At 41.2% G+C, this 20,086-nt stretch overlaps 1 protein-coding gene across 1 annotated transcript in view; it reads right to left on the reverse strand.

The window, feature by feature from the left end:
* Nucleotides 1–10,084: 10,084 nt before the first annotated feature.
* The window catches only part of LOC148502462 (uncharacterized), a 28,180-nt gene continuing 18,178 nt past the window's right edge, over nt 10,085–20,086 (reverse strand). The window contains exons 2-5 of the mRNA XM_088449798.1: nt 16,230–16,634; nt 14,643–15,872; nt 11,256–11,344; nt 10,085–10,297 (exon numbers count right to left, since the gene is read on the reverse strand). Coding sequence (XP_088305924.1) covers nt 10,085–10,297; nt 11,256–11,344; nt 14,643–15,872; nt 16,230–16,634 — 1,937 coding nt within the window. The remainder of the gene's footprint in view (nt 10,298–11,255; nt 11,345–14,642; nt 15,873–16,229; nt 16,635–20,086) is intronic.

Raw genomic sequence — 20,086 nt, forward strand, 5'->3', positions numbered from 1 at the left:
ATGTATTACCACTGGCCGCATGGCCGGCGGTTCATTTCCCGACAGCGGCTGCCCAACAAAGGAGGAAATCCCGATCGTCCTAAAGGTAAGTATGGTCTAACCTAACCTAACCCCCCTAACCCTTCTTAGGGGTGCCTAAACTCCCCCCCGTGCCTATCCCTAACCCCCCCTCTAAGTGCCTAAATCTAACCCCCCCTTCCCCGCTGCCTAAACCTAAGTCCCCCAGGGGGGTGCCTAACCCTAACCTCCCCCGGGGGTGCCTAACCCTAACCCTCCCTCCCCATAGCCTAACCCTAACCTCCTGGGGGGGTGCCTAACCCTAAGTACCCCCCGGGAGCCCTTAACCTAACCCTCCCCCCCACGGCTGTCTGCTGCGGCGCCCGGCATCTGCTCGATCAGGATGCTGGGCGCCGGTCTCCTGACGTCGGGCAAATTACAGGCATCTACATTTAGATACCTGTCATTTGTCCCTAGTCGAGATAAAGCAGCCGTCGGCATTTAGAAGAATATACATTATATATATATATATATATATATATGTTGATTATTCTTGTATTTGGTCAGTCACTACTGTAGTATTACAAATAGACCTAGATACCTTTCTGTAATATTTAATCAGAGTCACTACTGCAATCATTTATACTAGCCTTTAATCCTGTGTAAGGTTGCTTGGTAATTATCAGGCTGTAATGTAAGGTCACTGCTGCTTCTCCCAGCCCAGTGTTTTACAACTATGGGGGAATGTCCCTTGGCAACAGGGGTGATCACAAGCAAAGGGGTAATTGTCTTACCCGAGTTCACAGACGGTCACTGTATGGCTCCTGTTTGCGGCTTCATGGGACGGGTGGATGCTGGTCTTCCCAGCAGTTGCCTGGACCACCGCTACACTGCTACAGTCTCAGGGATGCTTCATCCACTTCCGCATGTATCCCGCCACAGGGATATTGCTGTTGTTCTGGGTGCAAGCGGCTGACACTCTGTCTCCCGAGTCCTTGATTTGGCTGTGTACAGGCTTCACGCTGAGCTGCTGCCTTGGCTGCACACACCGGCCAATGCTTCACACAAACTTTCCTTCCCAGCACTCCTTGCTGATACACTCCATGCTGGATCTGCTCACCTCCCAGCCTATGTAGCAGCTGTATATATCCCTTCTGCAAATCCAGGGTAACATTCTAAATCTGGGCTTCCCACCCTTAGGGCATCCAATCAGCTGCAGGCAACATGCAAGGTAACTGGCAACATTGTATTGCCTGAAAGCCACATTAACCCTTGATATTCCTGAGAGAGTAAAAAAAAACTTTGTTGTCCTCTTTTCAGTTTTGGGATTATTCCTGGGGGGTTACATATGTAAGAAACAAACCTTTTGATCGTCTTTATAGTAAACAAGATGGCAGCCAGGATAATTCCAGTGATTACTGGCAAGGAACTTCTGGCTAGTTTGAAAGATTTCTTCTGAAAAAAGATTTGGTAATAGTTAAAAAAGTTATTGTGTGCATTTCAACTGTATATGTATCATACCATTATATTCATAAGTCAATTAATTATTTGCCACTTGTAATTTGTATATCTCAAGTCCATGACCATAAGTGAGGTTTGTACCACTTCCAGTTCGGTGTGTACACCGTTAAACATACCTTCCCACTTTTTACTTATACTGTGAAGTGTAATATATTTCCCTAAGACATGATAAATGTCTCCTTTTAGTTTTAAACCCATACCATAAGGCATTTCTGGATCTTTTACTGCAACTGGAAGTTGGGCATTCCCAATGAAAGTGATGTAATATGGAAGTGATGTAATATGTGCGTATGTTATAAGGACCATATGTAAATGGTTTAAAATGTATTTCTATGCTGTTTTTATGATTTTAAATGTATAATTTGATGATATAATCTTTTATAAAAATATGAATTTGTATGATTTAATGCAAAATAGAAGTATTCATAATAACTCCACCCACTAAATTTAGGATTGGTCACCTACCATATTAATAGAGTGTCAGTGCTCTAAGCCCTAATTGCCTTGACAAAGACTGAAATGCATTGGCAGCAGGGGAGGATTTGTTGGAAACTCTTAATGCAGGATCTTTGGGACCTATACCTGGGAAATTACATGATCAAGATCCCTATTACTATCTGCCTTACTTAATGGTTGCATTTGGTAGAAGACTATTTTGTATATTACATGCTAACATTCATCCATGTATGGTTAATTTGTTTTAAATAATTATAAAAATTGGTTCTCTTATTTGTTTCTAGGACAACATTGCCCAATTGGCTCTGAAAAGTGACTTTTCCCACTTGGCAGAATTGTAAATTTTCCGCAAAAGAGGAGTGTAATGTGCATTCGTTAAGGATCCTAGAAGTGTCATTCCAAAAAGGAGTAGGAAATACAGTTGTGGATTCATCTCTAACAACTCTATTCCACAAGGATAGCAGTAATGTGTTTATTTCACAGTGTAGAACCTGGGTTTTTTTAAAATATGGACATACTGCATTAGATTTGTTTGTTTAATGTTTTCTTTTCATTTATATCACTCTTACTCATGTAACCATTTGATCCATCAACGAAGAGTTTTTCAAAGTGTCTGTCACTATCGACACTTCTGCAGCTATTCTCTGCTATGGGATGTAGTTAGCATGCCTCCACATGCCATGCTGATGGACTATATCACGACGCTGGAATCCTGACAGCAGTCGGGATTCCGACTCCAGAATACTGACCGCTGGCATGCCGAAGGTGAGTATCGAGAGGTTAGGTTTAGGGTTAGGGTTATCCACTAAGGGGAGTTTTAGGGTTAGGCACCGGAAGGGGGAGGTGAGGTTCATGCACTAAGGGGGGAAGTTAGGGTTAGGCACCAAAGAGTGAGGGTTAGTGTAGGGAGAGGGTGAGGATTAACATACCGACCAACAAGTGTCAGTATGATAACCCTGTCTGGATCTCAGGATCTGGAATCTGACTGCTGGGGTCCCGACTGTTGGTATTACATACCCAACCCCTCTGCTACATCTGAGAAACATGTTCAATAATATTTTATATGGACTGGGTTGCTCCTCCTATGAGAAGCCTGTGGAATATTTTGGAACCTGGCCAGCAATTAATAGGCTAAGAAATAATCCTAATCTTTTCCAGCTTTATCCACCACTTGCTTTAGCATTTTAAAGATTTCTTAAACCTCTCCACTAAACCATCAGTCTGGGTTATACATGGAGGTCCTTAGCTGAGTAACCTTAAACACGCAGCACAACTCTCTATGATTCTTGACATAAATGGGATATTCCCTTTCTTCTAAAGATGTACTATTTCCCTAACATGTTTTTGATAATGTATTGTGCAATGTTACAAACTCTCGGGTAGCTGTTAGCATAATCCATTATCAGCAAAATATGCTTTATTAGCGGTCCAACCAGATCCTTAACTATTCTCTAAATGAGATCTCAATAATGGCTAATGTGACAAGTAGACTTCAATAATGTGGCCTGGGAGCATGGTACTAACACTCAGGATATAAACCACAGTAGTCAGATACATATGTATGGACCACTGGCCAGAAAAATCTCTGCAAAATTTTCTCAGTCGTTTGTTCTACCCCTAGATGTTGTGCAGCTTTTGGGACTATGAGACAGTTTTAACACCGTTCTTCTATCAATTCTTCCACTTTATCTTCTCCGTTTATGAACATTTGAATCAACAAATCTTGACATACTGCGATGTGAGGATATGAACCTACTAACAAGCTCCACTTTAATGTTCTTTCTAGCATTTACCAGAGTAGAGACTTTTAACTGCTCTGAGGCAAAAATATATTTTTTCACTTCAAGATCAACTGGTTTAACAATGTTTTCTACTTCAGTAGTGGGTACATCATTCTGTCCTTCACTGCTGTTCTTGTTATTTTCTGACTCATGAATTCTGTTAGGAAAAGGAAACACTGCCGCTTTATCAATAATATTATCATATAGGTCTGAGTTATTTACTTCTGTTAGCAATTAGGTTTCACACAGCCTCCAGAAGTGGGAAAAATCTATCCTCAATATAGCATCAAACATCAAATAAGTAACTAATTCCATAGTGACTACCATGTGTCCACACTGTGTTTCCATGTTCACTTAAACAGTATCATAATGCAGAGTTTCCCCATGTATACAGGTTACACCAACAGTTTTCCCTTGATATTTTAAGGGCACACCAACTCAGCTTTTACATGAGAAACCAGGCTACCAGAATCTAACAGAGCTTCTGCCCATTTGCCTTCTAAAGTACTTATACACATTTGTTTGTCTGGCTCAGCCTGTCGGTCTGCAGTCCAGGTCAACCCAGCTCAGCAAAGAAGATACTCTGACATAAGCTATATCACATTTCATAGGTTGAGAGGTAAGTGGACAATTAGTAACAACAAGGCTAATTGTCCAACACATCTAAAACATCTGATCAAATTTTTATCACGTGTTATATGAGGCAGAAACTTCCTGGCACAGCTGACCAATCTATAAGTTCAAAGCCTACAGTCTCTGCATGTTTACATTCATTCTATCACCCAGCCCCCTTTTCCAGTGTAATAGTCTTACCAGAAGTCAATGGAGATTTCTGTTGCATGACTTGGGGCTTATAGGTAAACTCATCAGTTCCTCGGCAGCCACAAAACTCTTTACCATTTCCTGTATGTTCTGTTATGTCAGGGTCCACGTGGCTCACCCACTTGCGCAGAACTGCCACAAGGACCATAGATACCAGTCCATAACAATCTTCTCCATGATCTGTGGCTCTATGAGAGTCTCTAGTTGTAGCCATTTCCTGTAAAGATACTGTAGATGAGGTCATGCATTTGATAGCAGGGAGGTAGCCCCAGTGATGAACTGGCTGTGCCCGAACAGACATAATGACACCAAAAAGTTAAAATTTTAGTTTTTAATTTGTCATAGGCCTTAGCATCAGTAAGGCTTTTGTGGTTCATCTGACAGGAAGGATGCCCTAAGGCATGCCCAACTTTCCCTCTCAGAGATTTTTAAAAAAATTAATAAATATGATTCAACATAATCATTCTGTGTCATCTTTTGCAGAATATGACTGGCTCTTATGGTGCTGGAGCTAGTTGGGGCCTCTGTGGCAGCATTTCCAGGCAGTGCAGTCAGACAGTACAGCACCTTTTTTAAGGTCTCACAGTCTTGGCGCTGTTATCTCTGGTTTTTCTCCAGATCCATTAGCTGGTCCCTTTGAATCTCATCAAAATCCAGTTGCTGTTGTCTCTAGACCTCCTCAGTGGCCAATTGCTGCACCCTGGTAGCTTGCTACTTAGCCACTGCAGCCTGTAGTATCACCTATGTCTTCCTTGTTATCTCTTGATGCAGATGTATATCAGAATCTGGCTTCCCTAAGCATCTGATGATAACGCCACCATGAATGTTACAGTATAAGAGTATTAGCAATAGCCAAAGTAAAAATGGATGTCTGTCACTTTACATTTGTCCAACAGATTGTTATTACTACAATGTACATGAAATGCTCGCATTCTCCACCGTGAGTGGCAAGATCAGGGTATACGTGCCGTCATCTGGAGTAAATGGTTGCACTTGTCATGCAGCAGCCAATTAGTAGTGCACCAGTTCAGGACCTTGGTACAAGTATTCACAGCTAGATTTATTAACAGAACAAACATAATCAAAACAAAAAATGTAAATCCTGGCCTGTCTGGCTCTTACTAAACAAAATGATTCCCATTCTAAGACCTAACATCCATCTCAAAAAACAGAAGTCTAAGTACAGTGCATACATTCAGTAATCAAAGTGTTTTTTAGCAGGCCTATGACCTATTCCCCAGGCAGTAAGAGACTGACTACAGAGACTGACACAATAATTTTCTTCCTTTTACAGTTGGTCTGGCAATCAAGATGAACAGAAGCTTAAAACATGGGGTGTATTTATCTCCCATTTCCAGTGTATTTGTTACTCTATCTATCTATGTATCTATCTATGTATCTATCTATCTATCTATCTATCTATCTATCTATCTATCTATCTATCTATCTATCTATCTACCATGTGCAAATGATGTCATGTGTTAGTGATATTTCCTTAACTTTCATCTGTTTTATTTTTACCTAATATACTGTGAACTGATTGTGATAGTGTAATTTATTTTTCTACTAAATAAAGTTATTGAGGAAAAAAATGTACCTACCAGTGCAATTGTACTAGCTTGTGAATAGTACACAAAGAAGGTTATTTGCATTTGCTTTGCAAAAGTCAACAAGCAGCTATAGTTTTGTGCTTATCCAATCCATTTGTAGGTTCATAGGTAACGGTATGCTATGTTGACATTCATCATGTAGACAGAGATTAAATGTTGACATGTTAGAATGTCGAAATAACATGGTTGGTGGCCCAGCTGGGACTCACCTTGCTTCCGATGTCTACAGTGATTCCAGCATAGTTTCCAGATCTTTGTTTCAATGTGACTGTGTCTTCTGGGTCAGACCTGTGATCCTCCAGCATTCCAGTGAGTACTGTATTTATCTCCTACCCCTTATATGTATCACTAACCCTCCCTCTAGTACCTAACCCTAACCCCCCCTGCCTAACCCTAAGCATCCACATGTAGCCTAACCATAACATCCCCCCTGCATCCTAGCCCTAACCTCCCCCCTCAGCCTAACCCTGCCACCAGCAGCCTCACCCTAATTTCCCCCTGCAGCTTAACCCTAATCATCCCACCTGCAGCCTAACCTGCAACCTAACCCTAACCTCCCCCCTCAGCCTAACCCTAACCCTCCCACCAGCGACCTCACCCTAACTTCCCCACGCAGCTTAACTCTAACCCTCCCAACTGCATCCTAATCTGCAACCTAGCCCTAACCTACCCCCACAGCCTAACCCTAACCCTCCCACCTGCAGCCTAACTTCCTCTCACAGCCTAACTCTAACCTCTCCCCCTACAGTCTAACCCTAACCTGCCCCCCCACAGCCTAACCCTAACCCTCCCACCAGCAACCTCACCCTAACTTCCCCACGCAGCTTAACCCTAACCCTCCCACCTGCAGCCTAACCTGCAACCTAGCCCTAACCTACCCCCACACCCTAATCCTAATCCTCCCTCCTGCAGCCTAACTTCCTCCCAAAGCCTAACTCTAACCTCTCCACCTACAGTCTAACCCTAAGCTGCCCCCCCACAGCCTAACCCTAACCCTCCCAATTCCAGCCTATTCCTAACCTCCCACAGCAGCCTAACCCTCCCACCCGCAACCTAAGCCTATTGTCAACATTCTGACAATGTTGACATTTCACTTGTCAACATTGTGAGAATGTCAACACATTGCCTGTCAACATTTTACCAATATCAACATCATAAATGTAAACATTGTAGTGTTGACATTATGAATGTTAACATTATCATTGTAGACCTTTTCACTACATCCGTCAGTGACAATGGAGGTTTCTCTCACTTGTGTGATATCATTGTACTACAGCACTGTACATGAGGTAGGGTGCATCTTTTATGATCTTTTATAGCCATATACAGTATAATTAATCAGCTTGATTATGTCTCTTTATTTTAAATAGCAGAAAATAAAAAGAAGGATATTTAGCTTTTTCCACATATTACACATGAAGCAAGAAAAAACTTTTTTTTAGTCATTTATTTTTATTAAAATGTTAAAATATAACATGTAGGAACTAGGAACAAGAACAGTACAAATATATAAATAAATTAACATCTATAATAATATGTTAAATATGTACTTCATTCTATAACAAAATGTGCAGCACAACAATTATAATTACATATGCATATGCAGTAATTATAGCTTGAAAAATCCCATCACTGTGATTATTTGTTTTATTGAATATACATTAAATATTAAATGACATCCAAAATAATACTGTAAGGGGCCTATTCAATTGGATGTGTTATCTCTTTTTCCCCGCAGCGTGTGAAATTGCAGCCATCCGCAAGGTTTTTCCTATTCAATTAGTTGTGAGAATTATAGCTGAGATACTTTCAATAGGATTTAACACAGCTTTTATCTCACTGCCCCAGAGCGAAACGTGCAAAGTCGAGAAAAATGTCTGGATTTGGGGCCTCATTCAGAGATAGCTGTGATTTCGCACGGTACGCAGATGCGAAAATATGCTAATAGCTATTAATCACACTTAATAGCTAAAAACTGTTAATCACACTGTGGCCAAATCCTCGCTGCGACCGTAAACAGTAATGAAACATGAAGCATGCCCAGTATGACTCAGTCGCATCATCTATATTCGCTCATCTGTGTAAACATCCGTATTGTGTCCATCTCTAAGTCCAAATAAGCTCATTTCTGTGCATTACAGCATTTGGCCTGGACAAGTTGAAGAACAAATACTTCTTTTATCTTGCACCCTTCTCTCTCCGTCCCTTGCTTAATCTAACCCTACCTGCTTTTATGACTTACAGAATTTCTTCTATGCAATACAAAGAAATGTGTGGTCCTGAGCATTCCTAAACTGAAAAGCTAAGCGGTGAGGAATTCCCCCTTGTATTTGTTAGGGTATTGTAACCCTAGTGGATGCGTCAAGTGTTTTAAACATTGCACGTGGTTGCAGCAGGCGGTTTTTTAACGGTTTTTAAAATTGTGTTTTTACGACATGAAAATATACTTGCACCCATTTTAACATACCCCCAATTTACGTGGAACAGTAATTTCCTGGGAGAAAAAATAGTTTTCTATCTTTTTCTCAACGTTTTAAAAAATTTTTTGCTCAAAATTTTTGTGCACACGAAATTTATCATTAAGGGTGGTGTTCAAAGGGTTCTGAAAGAAATCCCCACATTTTTAGCCAAAAATAGGGATTTTGCTTTTTTTTTTGCCTGGTCTTGGATGGAGAAAACTTTTCTCTAGTTTTTTTTTGCCTGTTGCCGTTGTCACCTGTTATTTGGTGAAAATGTCACAGTTTTTTTTACAAAAATGGCCATTTTCGCTAATGGTGAAAAAAACGTCCTTTCGCTGCTCATTGAATACGACCCTTCATGTTAATTTTGCTGATTCTTCTCATAAAAACATTACATTTATTTCTATATAGATACATGTAAGCAATAAATAGTATGATAAGACAGTAATATTTTAAATATTGGTAAAAATGAATAAATTTCCTGAGCATTAATACACACCAGCGGAAAAAAGACTATTCCATAAGAAGTACAATACATGTATGTAAAAGCAATCAATAAAAATAATAATAATAATATATGTACAATGGAAAATAGTCTATAATTGGATACTTTACTCTTCTCAGAGGATACGTAACAATAGTCCGATTTTTGTATCCATAGTCTGTATTAGAAAAATTGCAATTATTATTTATATCGATTGCTTTTATGAGAAGAATCAGCATAATTAACTCTAAGTCTGTGCCTCATACATATTTGTTTCCATATTTCTTCTATGCGTCTAACATTTCTCTCTGTCTCCTACTTCCTTCTCTCTATCCTTCCTGCCCCCTTCTGACTTTTTTATCTTTTTGCTTTCTACTCTTTTCCTGAATCTTGATTTGTTTTTCTCTCTGATCTGACTCATACTGTACCTCCCATATGTATGGCCCTCAAAGGGAAGGAACCTATAGTAAGGTGGGCCATTGCGCAAATTCAGGTGAGATTGGACAGTTTATCACTTAGCCAGCAGGGTATGGAATTTCTATCTTTGTATATGCATATTTGAACCTTACCTTAATTTTATTTTTAGGAAAATAAGATATTGGAAAAAAAGCAACAGTTCCTTTTCTTATTTAAAACATTCATGGTTTAAAGTCAACAAGATTAATTTAAATAAATCTTTCATACTGTAGATAATTCTTTATGTCCCCAGTTATCCTGAGATACTGTAGTCCTTATTTTGTCACTGAAAACCCATAACTCAAAATGTCTGCTTTCCAAAAATTCAGGCGACTAACAAGAATGGAGGGGAAATAAATTTGTCTACATTAATGCATTTGGAGCCTCAATGTAGCACCTACTTCCCCAGACTTCACATTTTAATTGTTGGGAGCCCTGCCCAAATGGCATTTCACATAATTTACAGGACTAAAAATGTATAAAATTTACAATATTGGATTAGTCATTGTAGCACCTGGCACCTCTTCCTCTATTCATATCATAGTCCTCTCCCATACTGGATACACCGGACATTTCTATATTGCTTTCCATTGTGGGATAATAAGAGCTACACTGGTCCCTTGGTCTATTATAAGGTGAACAAGCATCCTGGGCAGCACGATTTGGGCAATAAGAGGTTGAAGTACTTGTGGCACATCTGGGAGCAAACATCTGCAGAGATAAATAAGAGAAATGATGAGTGGGGAGGTCGTGTTCTGCAAGTGGTACTATCTACACCTTGGTATTTACAATGAAATTTGAAGTCACCTCTGAGTTTAATGCAGGATTTAAAAAAAAATATATATATATATATAAAATCTGAAGTAAACAAATCTGACAGCCATTTCATTGCCAGCAAGCACCTTCTTCCAGGGGAGCGGTGCTTGCTAGCATCGAAATGGCTGTCGTGCTCTCTGCTGCCGGTCCCCTGCCACAGATCTGCTTACCATGATAAATACTCTGACTCTCTCTATGCACTTTTTTGCACTAAGGCACTTTATTTTTGACTGTTAAGGATCTGATGGCTATTCGGAATGTGTGTTATACACTAAAATAATGTTTTGATATACCATTATGGAGTGCGTATTGTCTTTTTTTACTTCAGATTATAGCTAACTATTTAATCAAGCACCCAGAAAGCTCTTTTTAATGTTTGAGAGTGCAGACTTGTGATATTATGTAATATATATATATATATATATATATATATATAAAACAAATATTGCAGTTATGTCTCATATAGATACTCGTGTAGTACTGTGTACAGCATTAAACATGTGATAAATTGCTTTATTTTATGCATTCTTTCAAAATCTTTGAGCATGTGGATAAAGGTAGACAAAGAATAGTAGCCATTAAAATGTTATTGATAAGTTGCTGTAAGAGCAGCAAATGATCTAGATAATGTGCAAAAGCAGGGACAGAAGGTCTTGGCGAACATATCAATCAGCTATATAGAACTCAAGATAAAATTAAATTATATATATATATAGTCAACAGTCACAATGTTATAATAGACAGATAGTTGATAGTTATCGGAATACTTACCTTAAAATTAATAAATATAAATAAGACATGCTTCTATCAGAGTGTTATGATGGACATGTACAGTATTTGTTAGTGTACTTACCCTAAACACAATGAATACAAAGAAGGCAAATCCTACTGCGGTGCAAGCACTTATAAGTACAACAATCCAGGATTCAATTGGTATTCGAGCTGTAGAAAATGGATAATGATGACAGTGATGACAATGATGACAATGATGATAATGATGATAATAATAATAATAATAATAATAATAATAATAATAATAATAATAATTATATTTTTTGCTATTTTCATAAGTTTGAGGGTAGTCTTACAATAGTACATTGTGCCATTGGGTGGGATCCTACTACTTCCACTATCTAACTATCAAGGGGCAATTCACCTTTTTAGTGATGACCATGAAGTGCCTTACAGGACAATCAGGTGAACATCATTAGATTCGCTGATAAATAAGAAATGATTGATTAGTGTAATAGATGGGAATGTGCGCAGTGGCAGATAACTGAGAACTGAAACTCTCCCTCAGATTTCCTGTAGCTTAAAGCTGTGTACACACCTAAAATAAATATCTGCAGATGATGGTTTTTCACATACACTAAACAACCATCATCTGTCATCTGGCTGTGGGTCCCGCTGGCTGGTGGTTGCATCGCGCCCTCCTCCCTGCGGCCTCTGCAGCAAGTGTACGGGTGGGGGGCTGTCCGCCCATACACACAGCACGATGTGCAGATATATCTGCCATTGGCTGTGTTGCACAGCTGAAAATATAAGTCTGTGAATGACATTGTTCACAGACATATCGCTGGTACACACTGGCCAACGCACACGCGATACAGATGTAGCCAGCTACACCGTCTCCACGATGCGTGTCCACGGGTACACGCATCACGGCATAGCGCGGCTCTCGCTGAGCTGTGATTAAGCACGGCTGGCATTTACCCATTGCAGTCTGTGGCGGGCACGTGCATACGCACGTGCACACCATAGACGCAAGCACACTAGTCACGCCATCCATGCCACAATGCACTCGCATCTCGGGATGGATGAGCATGGTTACGTCTGTATATCGGTTATTCAATTGATCGGCCAATATATCTGCCAGCATAGGTTTCACTCTACACATCTTTTACCATAATCATACAAACACACCCATCTCCTCTCTATGGGGTGATTCCCTCTCACCCAAGTAAAATGCACAAATTAACACACAAGGTACAATCTTTAAAACTGGATCAGATTTTTGAAGGTCCCCAAGAGCTAACATTTTATTTCATATTTTAATTCACGACCATTAAGATGGACAAAACCCAACATATTATAAAACTTGCAAAATCATTTTATGAATTTACAGGGATTTTTTTTTCTTTTAAATACCTTTACAAAGATATATCTACAAGATTAATAGATTATATATTTTTTTGGGTAACTACAACCCCCTTTGCTGCTCAATATGAGTAGAAAATATTAGAGAACTTAAAAGATGTGATATATGGGAATTGCTGATTGTTAGCAATAATAGCCAATTAGAATATGAAATGAGTTACTCTGGAAAGAATAGAACAGTAAGGCGGGGGATTCCATTAGCAAAAATATTAATTAGATTAAAGGGTCATGTAATAATAACAAATTTAAAAGATAAATATAGCCTTGAAGACATGTTATAAATAAATAAACTCATGTTTGTACTGTAAAGCTGTAACATATATGCTGCATGCAAGTGGATAGGATATGTACTGTACATTAGAGATGTGCAGACAACCGTGTTTTCGTTTAGGCAAAACCATCGTCAAATATTATGGTTTTGGTTTTGGAAAAACCACCCTCAAATGTTCTGGTTCAGATCCGGTTTTGGATTTCTTTAAAACTGGTAAGAACAGCTAAAATCATGTAATTTGGACCTGGTGACATGCAATCCAAAACCCAAGATTTGTTTTTTTAAATCCAAGATCTGAATTTACAGCAGACTCGGACTTGGTTCTACTCTGAACCCCAAAGATGATCCAAGCTGGGAATCGATTTGACACGGAACCCAAAAGTTTGGGTGTGTTAGTTTATCAGGAAATCTGAACCGCACATCTTTACTGTACACATAGGGCCTGATTCAGCAAGGAACGCAAATGCTAATATGCATGCAATCAGCCGATTGTTGTGTACTGTGCAATGTATTCATCGCAGTGTGCATGCGCAAACCAGCCATTGCAATCGCAGCAGCTACACAGACCCATCACAGAGTGATTGACAGCAAGTGCCATTTGTGGGTGCTGATGGGGGGGTGGTTGGGGAAACGCAGGCATGGCAGTGCATTTGAACACCGTTGAATAGGGCGTGCATAAGTTATTGTGATGGCCTACGCAGCCTGAGGCCTGATAGCGTGTGCACGGTTTTCAGCAATTTCTGAGTAAGGTCAGAGCTTGTACAAGTGTGCATGAGGCTGCGATGGTATCGATTGTACTGATGGTTTCGCAGTCTTGCTAAACATTACGCATGTGTGTAAGGTAAAGTAGGCATCCTTATGTTGTGCTGCAACGGCATAGCGATCTCAATGGCTTAGAATACTATCGCAGTTGAACTGCATGCATAATCGATATTGCATTCGCATTCGCGTACGGTAGTGAATCAGGCCCAAAGTACTGTATTTATGTATCATTTAAAATGTCATTGCTATGCAAAGAATATTTACATGTATGGTACATGTATGTCTATGTGGTTACATTTTTAGATCAAACGAATGTCAGATAAAGGGCGTTCCTCCGGTATAATACCTATACTGGGTGTATCTTTGTATCTCTGTTCCTTGCTTGTTCTTGTTTTAATATTAACTTTCTTGGCATCTGCTGTCAGCTATGTAACTGTAATTTACATTGAGTTATATAACACAGTTGGGTACCCTGCTCTATCTATACTAAAATAACGCAATATGCAATCATTTGTTGCATATTTTAGGATTAAAAGGGTTTCCCACCTATTTATATGCATACAATGGCCCAAGTACTTTTCACATGGACCAGCATAAGGTGTTTTTCTTCTTATGTGCAAAAACCTTTATATTGTGCAATTTGCAAAGGACTGCTTAATGATTATTCCTCTGGAACCTGCACAGATGCCCATATATAGGATTGTGAAAGTCAATGACTTAATGTCCAACATGAAATAGCAATTTTGACAATGGCCAATAGCTGCGTTAGCCACTAGCCAGTGGGGAAAAATACCAACCCTATGAATGATACTTTTTTTTACACCAAATTAAGATCAATTACATTGTATATGAGGCTGCTACATTTATTACTCTAACATTGCATGGGCGTATCTATAATAGGTACAGGCAATGTGATATAAATGGGTCCTTTGTCCTGGAGGGCTCACACCGCACACCCTTCATCCATTTACAATACTTACCTGTCTGTGCTGAAGATATCACTAGGAACATAGCACACTGAAATCACTGCTTCATTGATAATAAACTTACCATTGCTTATTCCTAGTATTCCAGTATTTGCAGTTGTATTTCCTGTGTTGACACTTGTGCTTGCAGTGTTTGCAGTTGTACTTCCAGTGTTGACACTTGTGCTTCCAGTGTTGGCAGTGGTACTTCCAGTGTTGACACTTGTGCTTGCAGTGTTTGCAGTTGTACTTCCAGTGTTGACACTGGTGCTTCCAGTGTTTGCAGTGGTACTTCCAGTGTTTGTAGTGGTACTTCCAGTGTTGACACTTGTGCTTGCAGTGTTTGCAGTTGTACTTCCAGTGTTGACATTTGTGCTTCCAGTGTTTGCAGTTGTACTTCCAGTGTTGACACTTGTGCTTCCAGTGTTGGCAGTGGTACTTCCAGTGTTGACACTTGTGCTTCCAGTGTTGGCAGTGGTACTTCCTGTGTTGACACTGGTGCTTCCAGTGTTTGCAGTGGTACTAATAGTGTTTGCAGTGGTACTTCCAGTGTTGATACTTGTGCTTGCAGTGTTTGCAGTTGAACTTCCAGTGTTGACATTTGTGCTTCCAGTGTTTGCAGTTGTACTTCCTGTGTTGACACTTGTGTTTCCAGTGTTGGCAGTGGTACTTCCAGTGTTGACACTTGTGCTTGCAGTGTTTGCAGTTGTACTTCCAGTGTTGACACTGGTGCTTCCAGTGTTTGCAGTGGTACTTCCAGTGTTTGCAGTGGTACTTCCAGTGTTTGCAGTGGTACTTCCAGTGTTTGCAGTGGTACTTCCAGTGTTGACACTTGTGCTTCCAGTGTTTGCAGTGGTACTTCCAGTGTTGACACTTGTGCTTCCAGTGTTTGCAGTAGTACTTCCAGTGTTGACACTTGTACTTCCAGTGTTTACAGTAGTACTTCCAGTGTTGACACTTGTGCTTCCAGTGTTTGCAGTGGTACTTGCAGTGTTTAAACTTGTGCTTGCAATTGTACTTACAGTGTTTTCAGTGGTACTTCCAGTGTTAATACTGGTGCTTGCAGTGTTTGCAGTTGTACTTCCAGTGTTGACACTTGTGCTTGCAATGCTTGGAGTGGTACTTCCTGTGCTGGCACTTGTGCTTTCAGTTATTGCAGTGGTGCTTCCAGTGTTTGCAGAGGTACTTCCAGTGCTGGCACTTGTGCTTCCAGTGTTAGGGGAGGTACTGCCGGTGTTGGCACTTGTGCTTCCAGCGCTTGCAGTGGTACTTTCTGGGCTGGCACTTGTGCTTCCAGTGATTGAAGAGGTAATTCCTGTGCTTGCAATTGTGCTTCCAGTGTTAGGGGAGGTACTGCCAGTGCTGGCACTTGTGCTTGCAATGCTTGCAGTGGTACTTTCTGTGGTGGCACTTGTGCTTCCAGTGATAGAAGAAGTAATACCTGTGCTGACAATTGTGCTTCCAGTGTTAGGGGAGGTACTGCCAGTGCTGGCACTTGTGCTTGCAATGCTTGCAGTGGTACTTTCTGTGGTGGCACTTGTGCTTCCAGTGATAGAAGAAGTAATACCTGTGCTGACAATTGTGCTTCCAGTGTTAGGGGAGGTAATGCCAGTGCTGGCACTTGTGCTTGCAATGCTTGCAGTAGTACTTTCTGTGGTGGCACTTGTGCTACCAATGATTGAAGAGGTAATTCCTGTGCTGGCACTTGTGCTTCCAGTGTTAGGGGAGGTACTGTCAGTGCTGGCACTTGTGCTTGCAATGCTTGCAGTAGTACTTTCTGTGGTGGCACTTGTGCTACCAATGATTGAAGAGGTAATTCCTGTGCTGGCACTTGTGCTTGCAATGCTTGCAGTGGTACTTTCTGTGGCGGCACTTGTGCTTCCAGTGATTGAAGAGGTAATTCCTGTGCTGGCACTTGTGCTTCCAGTGTTGGGGGAGGTACTGCCAGTGCTGGCACTTGTGCTTGCAATGTTTGCAGTGGTACTTTCTGTGCTGGCACTTGTGCTTCCAGCATTTGCTGTGGTACTTCCAGTGTTGACATTTGTGCTTGCAGTGCTTGAAATTGTAGATTGTGCATCTGTGTATGAAAAAAGTTATTTAATAAATATGAATATGCAAAAAATATTTGTCTCCACACTGACCTATAATTTGAAATAATTTAACAAATATTTTAACTATAGTACTGCAATACAAAATGCTGCTGTAATAATTCATTATTTAACTAATAGAAACATTTTTTGTTATGCCTTTAGCATTGTTTGTTTCATATGCATTTATCTCTGTGTAAGCTCCATCTAGTGGCCAGTCTTGTTTCAGCTTAACTGAACAAATCAGGCCTACTTAGTTAGTTTCCACTGCCTCATCTAACAGGTGCATATATTCCTCCCCTCAGCACAAGCATCGATGGTAAGCTCCTCTGACAGGTTATGCAGTTACAGTATGTTGTGTTTTCATGTTTGCTTTGCATCACATATGCTCATATTGTAATTGCATTCTATTGTTGTTTGCATTGCAGTTATACCATTAAATACACATATTCTCCTATTACTACAATAAACACCATTCATGAGAACTTCACATCTTGATTGGATTATTGAAAATAGGAATGGTTATGCTGTCTTCCTAATTAGGTATAGACCAAAGGGAAGCATATACAATAGTGAGGACACAACAGTAAAACATCGACTCTCAGAGAATAGGGCAAACATATTCTGACTCACAGATCTGCAACACTGCCAGCTCAGCTGCTGGAATAGTAAAGCATGTTACTACTAGAGATGAGCGGGTCCAGTTCTCCAAGAACCGGACCCACCCGACCATTGCAATTCCGAGTCAGGTCCATGTCCGGCTACAGTTTTTCCGCTTGATGGATTTGAAAATGAGGCAAAATGTCATCTTTCTCATGGGTTTTGGATTCTATTACGGTCCCGGTGATCTGCGCTATTTTCACCCCGGCTGCGGAGAGTGTACAGAACAGATGTGCTCTGTTCTTCTCTGTTGTTCAAGGTCGCAGTGTTGTTGGGCTGCACCTGCAGTACATAAGGTGGGGGGTGCTGTTGGGTCACTGTTGTCCTGTCAATCAAGGGGCTCTGTTTTTCTCTGTTCAAGGGTGCAGTGTTGTAGTTGTTCAAGGGTGCAGTGTTTTGGGGCTGGGGCTGCAGTTCATAAAGGGGAGCTGCGTCACCCAGGGGTGCTCTGTCAATCCAGGGGTGCTCTTCCCCAGTGTAAAAAAATAACATTAATAATTAATTGAATTATTACTCCACAATAAATAAATAAAAAATATATTTAAAAAAAAAAAAAAATTGTGTGTGCTAGCTACGCTATTATTGTTTGGCGACACTCCCGGCCAGACCACAGTTTATCATCCACATATTTGTGACTGCAGGTGGTCCATCCGCACTCCGCAGGGGTGCTTTGTTGTACATAATTGGGAGCTACGTTGTTCTTCAATGGGCTTCTGCCTTCTCCATGGGTGCTCTTCCCCACTGTAAAAAAAAAGTATTGTTTGGTGACACTGCCGGTCAGACTGCAGTTTATCATCCACGTATTTGTGACTCTGCAGGTGGTCCGTCCTCACTCTGCAGGGGTGCTTTGTTGTCCATAAAAGGGTACTGTGTTGTTCATCAAGGGGCTGCTGCCTAGTGCAGGGGTTCTCTTCCCCATTGTAAAAAAATAAAAGTTAAATAAAATTAGCATTCCACAAAAAATAATAGGTTTTTTTTTGTGTTTGCTAGCTATGCTATTATTGTTCGGTGACACTGCCGGCCAGACCGCAGTTTATCATCCATGTATTGTGACACTATAAGTCATAGTGCAGTGTGTTATTCTTATTCATAAAAAATATTGTGACACTGGAAGTGATAGCGAAGTGTGTTATTATTTTCTTCTTATTCATAAAAAATATTGTGACGGGGGCATGGCTTAGCAGCCATCTTAAGGAGACGTTTTTCTCTAGAGCTCCAGTCTCAGGAACTTTGTTTAGCCTATTTTCGGCTACCAGGACTGCTGTTCTCGGACAATATCATCACCGCACCTGCTATTATGCAACCTGCCGCTGCCGTCTCCAGCTGCAGACTCCTGTGGCTCATTTTTGGCTGGATCACAGGCCTGCCACGCCAGTAGAGCCAGCCCACCAGACGCAGCGCTTGTGGATCCGCTGGTAAGTGAAGTGCCTCCTCTTGCCTGAGAGCAACCCCCAGAGATCCCCGTGACACCTCCTGCCTGCTCTGACCACTATGCACTTCCACTACTGATGCTGCAGCCTCACCTTTCCGGGGGCAGCGTGGGCGTGCTCTCACACGGCTCAGGCAGACACTCTGCCCGGAGTCTCTCTCTCCTGGACTCGGTCGCCTGCTGTCACTGGCAGGATAACGCTGTGGACGATGAGTGGAGGGTCACAGAGCCCCCTCCATCTTGTGTCTGTGTGGATCCCAGCCCTGACAGAGCTGTGCTGCAGCCGCTGGTTCTCCCCTGCTGGATTCCCTTCGGTCAGACTGAGTTTGCCTGTGGTGCCTTTCCCTGGAACCTGGAGTACTGATACCTCTGCATTGTACTCTCTATTTACTATCACTCTATTTGAGGAGTCTTCTGCCCTGGTGAAGCTCTTCTCCCCTATAATATCAATCATTCTCCAGGCCCTGGCAGCTGTCAGTGGATAGCATTTTGAATACATATCTATTGGGCTGTAGCTCCCTCCTGTGACTGCACCATACACAATACAGGCTCTATATTTATTTCAGTTTCTGTCATATCTAGTGTCTGCTGAAGTAATAATGTCCTGAGCAGCTGGGACATTCACCTAACACTATACTAAGATGGGATCAGTCCTTGGACTCCACCGATGTTAAGGCCTATGGCTGCTTAGGTCACTTTTCCTGGGGGGATGTGTCCTGTGACAGTGTGAATATCTTTATTTACCCAAACAGTCTGCATCCCAATACGGTCACCTAGTTAAATTTTCTCGAAAGTGGACTTGGCAATGCCTCTAAGTTCTAGGGGTAAGAATAAGAAGGGATACTCAAAGGTGAACACCACCAAACCATCTGGTTCCTCTCTCCACCCTGATCTACGTCAATTTCTGCGAACACCAGCTTCGTCCTCCAGGGTTATGGAGGCAACGCCCCAGTCTTTGTCGCCGGGCTCAACTTCATCATTGGGCTCATCATGGACAGATGATTCTACAGGCACAGGCCCTCCGGAGCCCACTGACCTTTCTACCATTATGCAGCTCCTTAGTCTCTACCAACTAAGCAGGCGCTACCATCTAAAAGGGACTGTGAACTACTCAAATTTAGACTCCAGGAGACAGTATGTAAATAAGTGGTGGTTCTTCAGGCAGATCTCTCCCAGCCGACTACTAGAATGGTGTCCCTGGAGGAGGCTAGGTAGTCCATGTCCGAAGATTTACAAAGCCTACGTGATACTGTCCATGTTCATGCAAAGGGTTTGCTCCTTCTACAACAAAAGATGGATGATTTTGATAACAAGGGCCTCCGAGTCTGAGGTATTCCTGAAGATGTGCCTACA

Source organism: Taudactylus pleione, unplaced genomic scaffold (genome assembly GCF_031769625.1).
Source record: "Taudactylus pleione unplaced genomic scaffold, aTauple2 ptg000496l, whole genome shotgun sequence".
Classification (NCBI taxonomy): domain Eukaryota; kingdom Metazoa; phylum Chordata; class Amphibia; order Anura; family Myobatrachidae; genus Taudactylus; species Taudactylus pleione.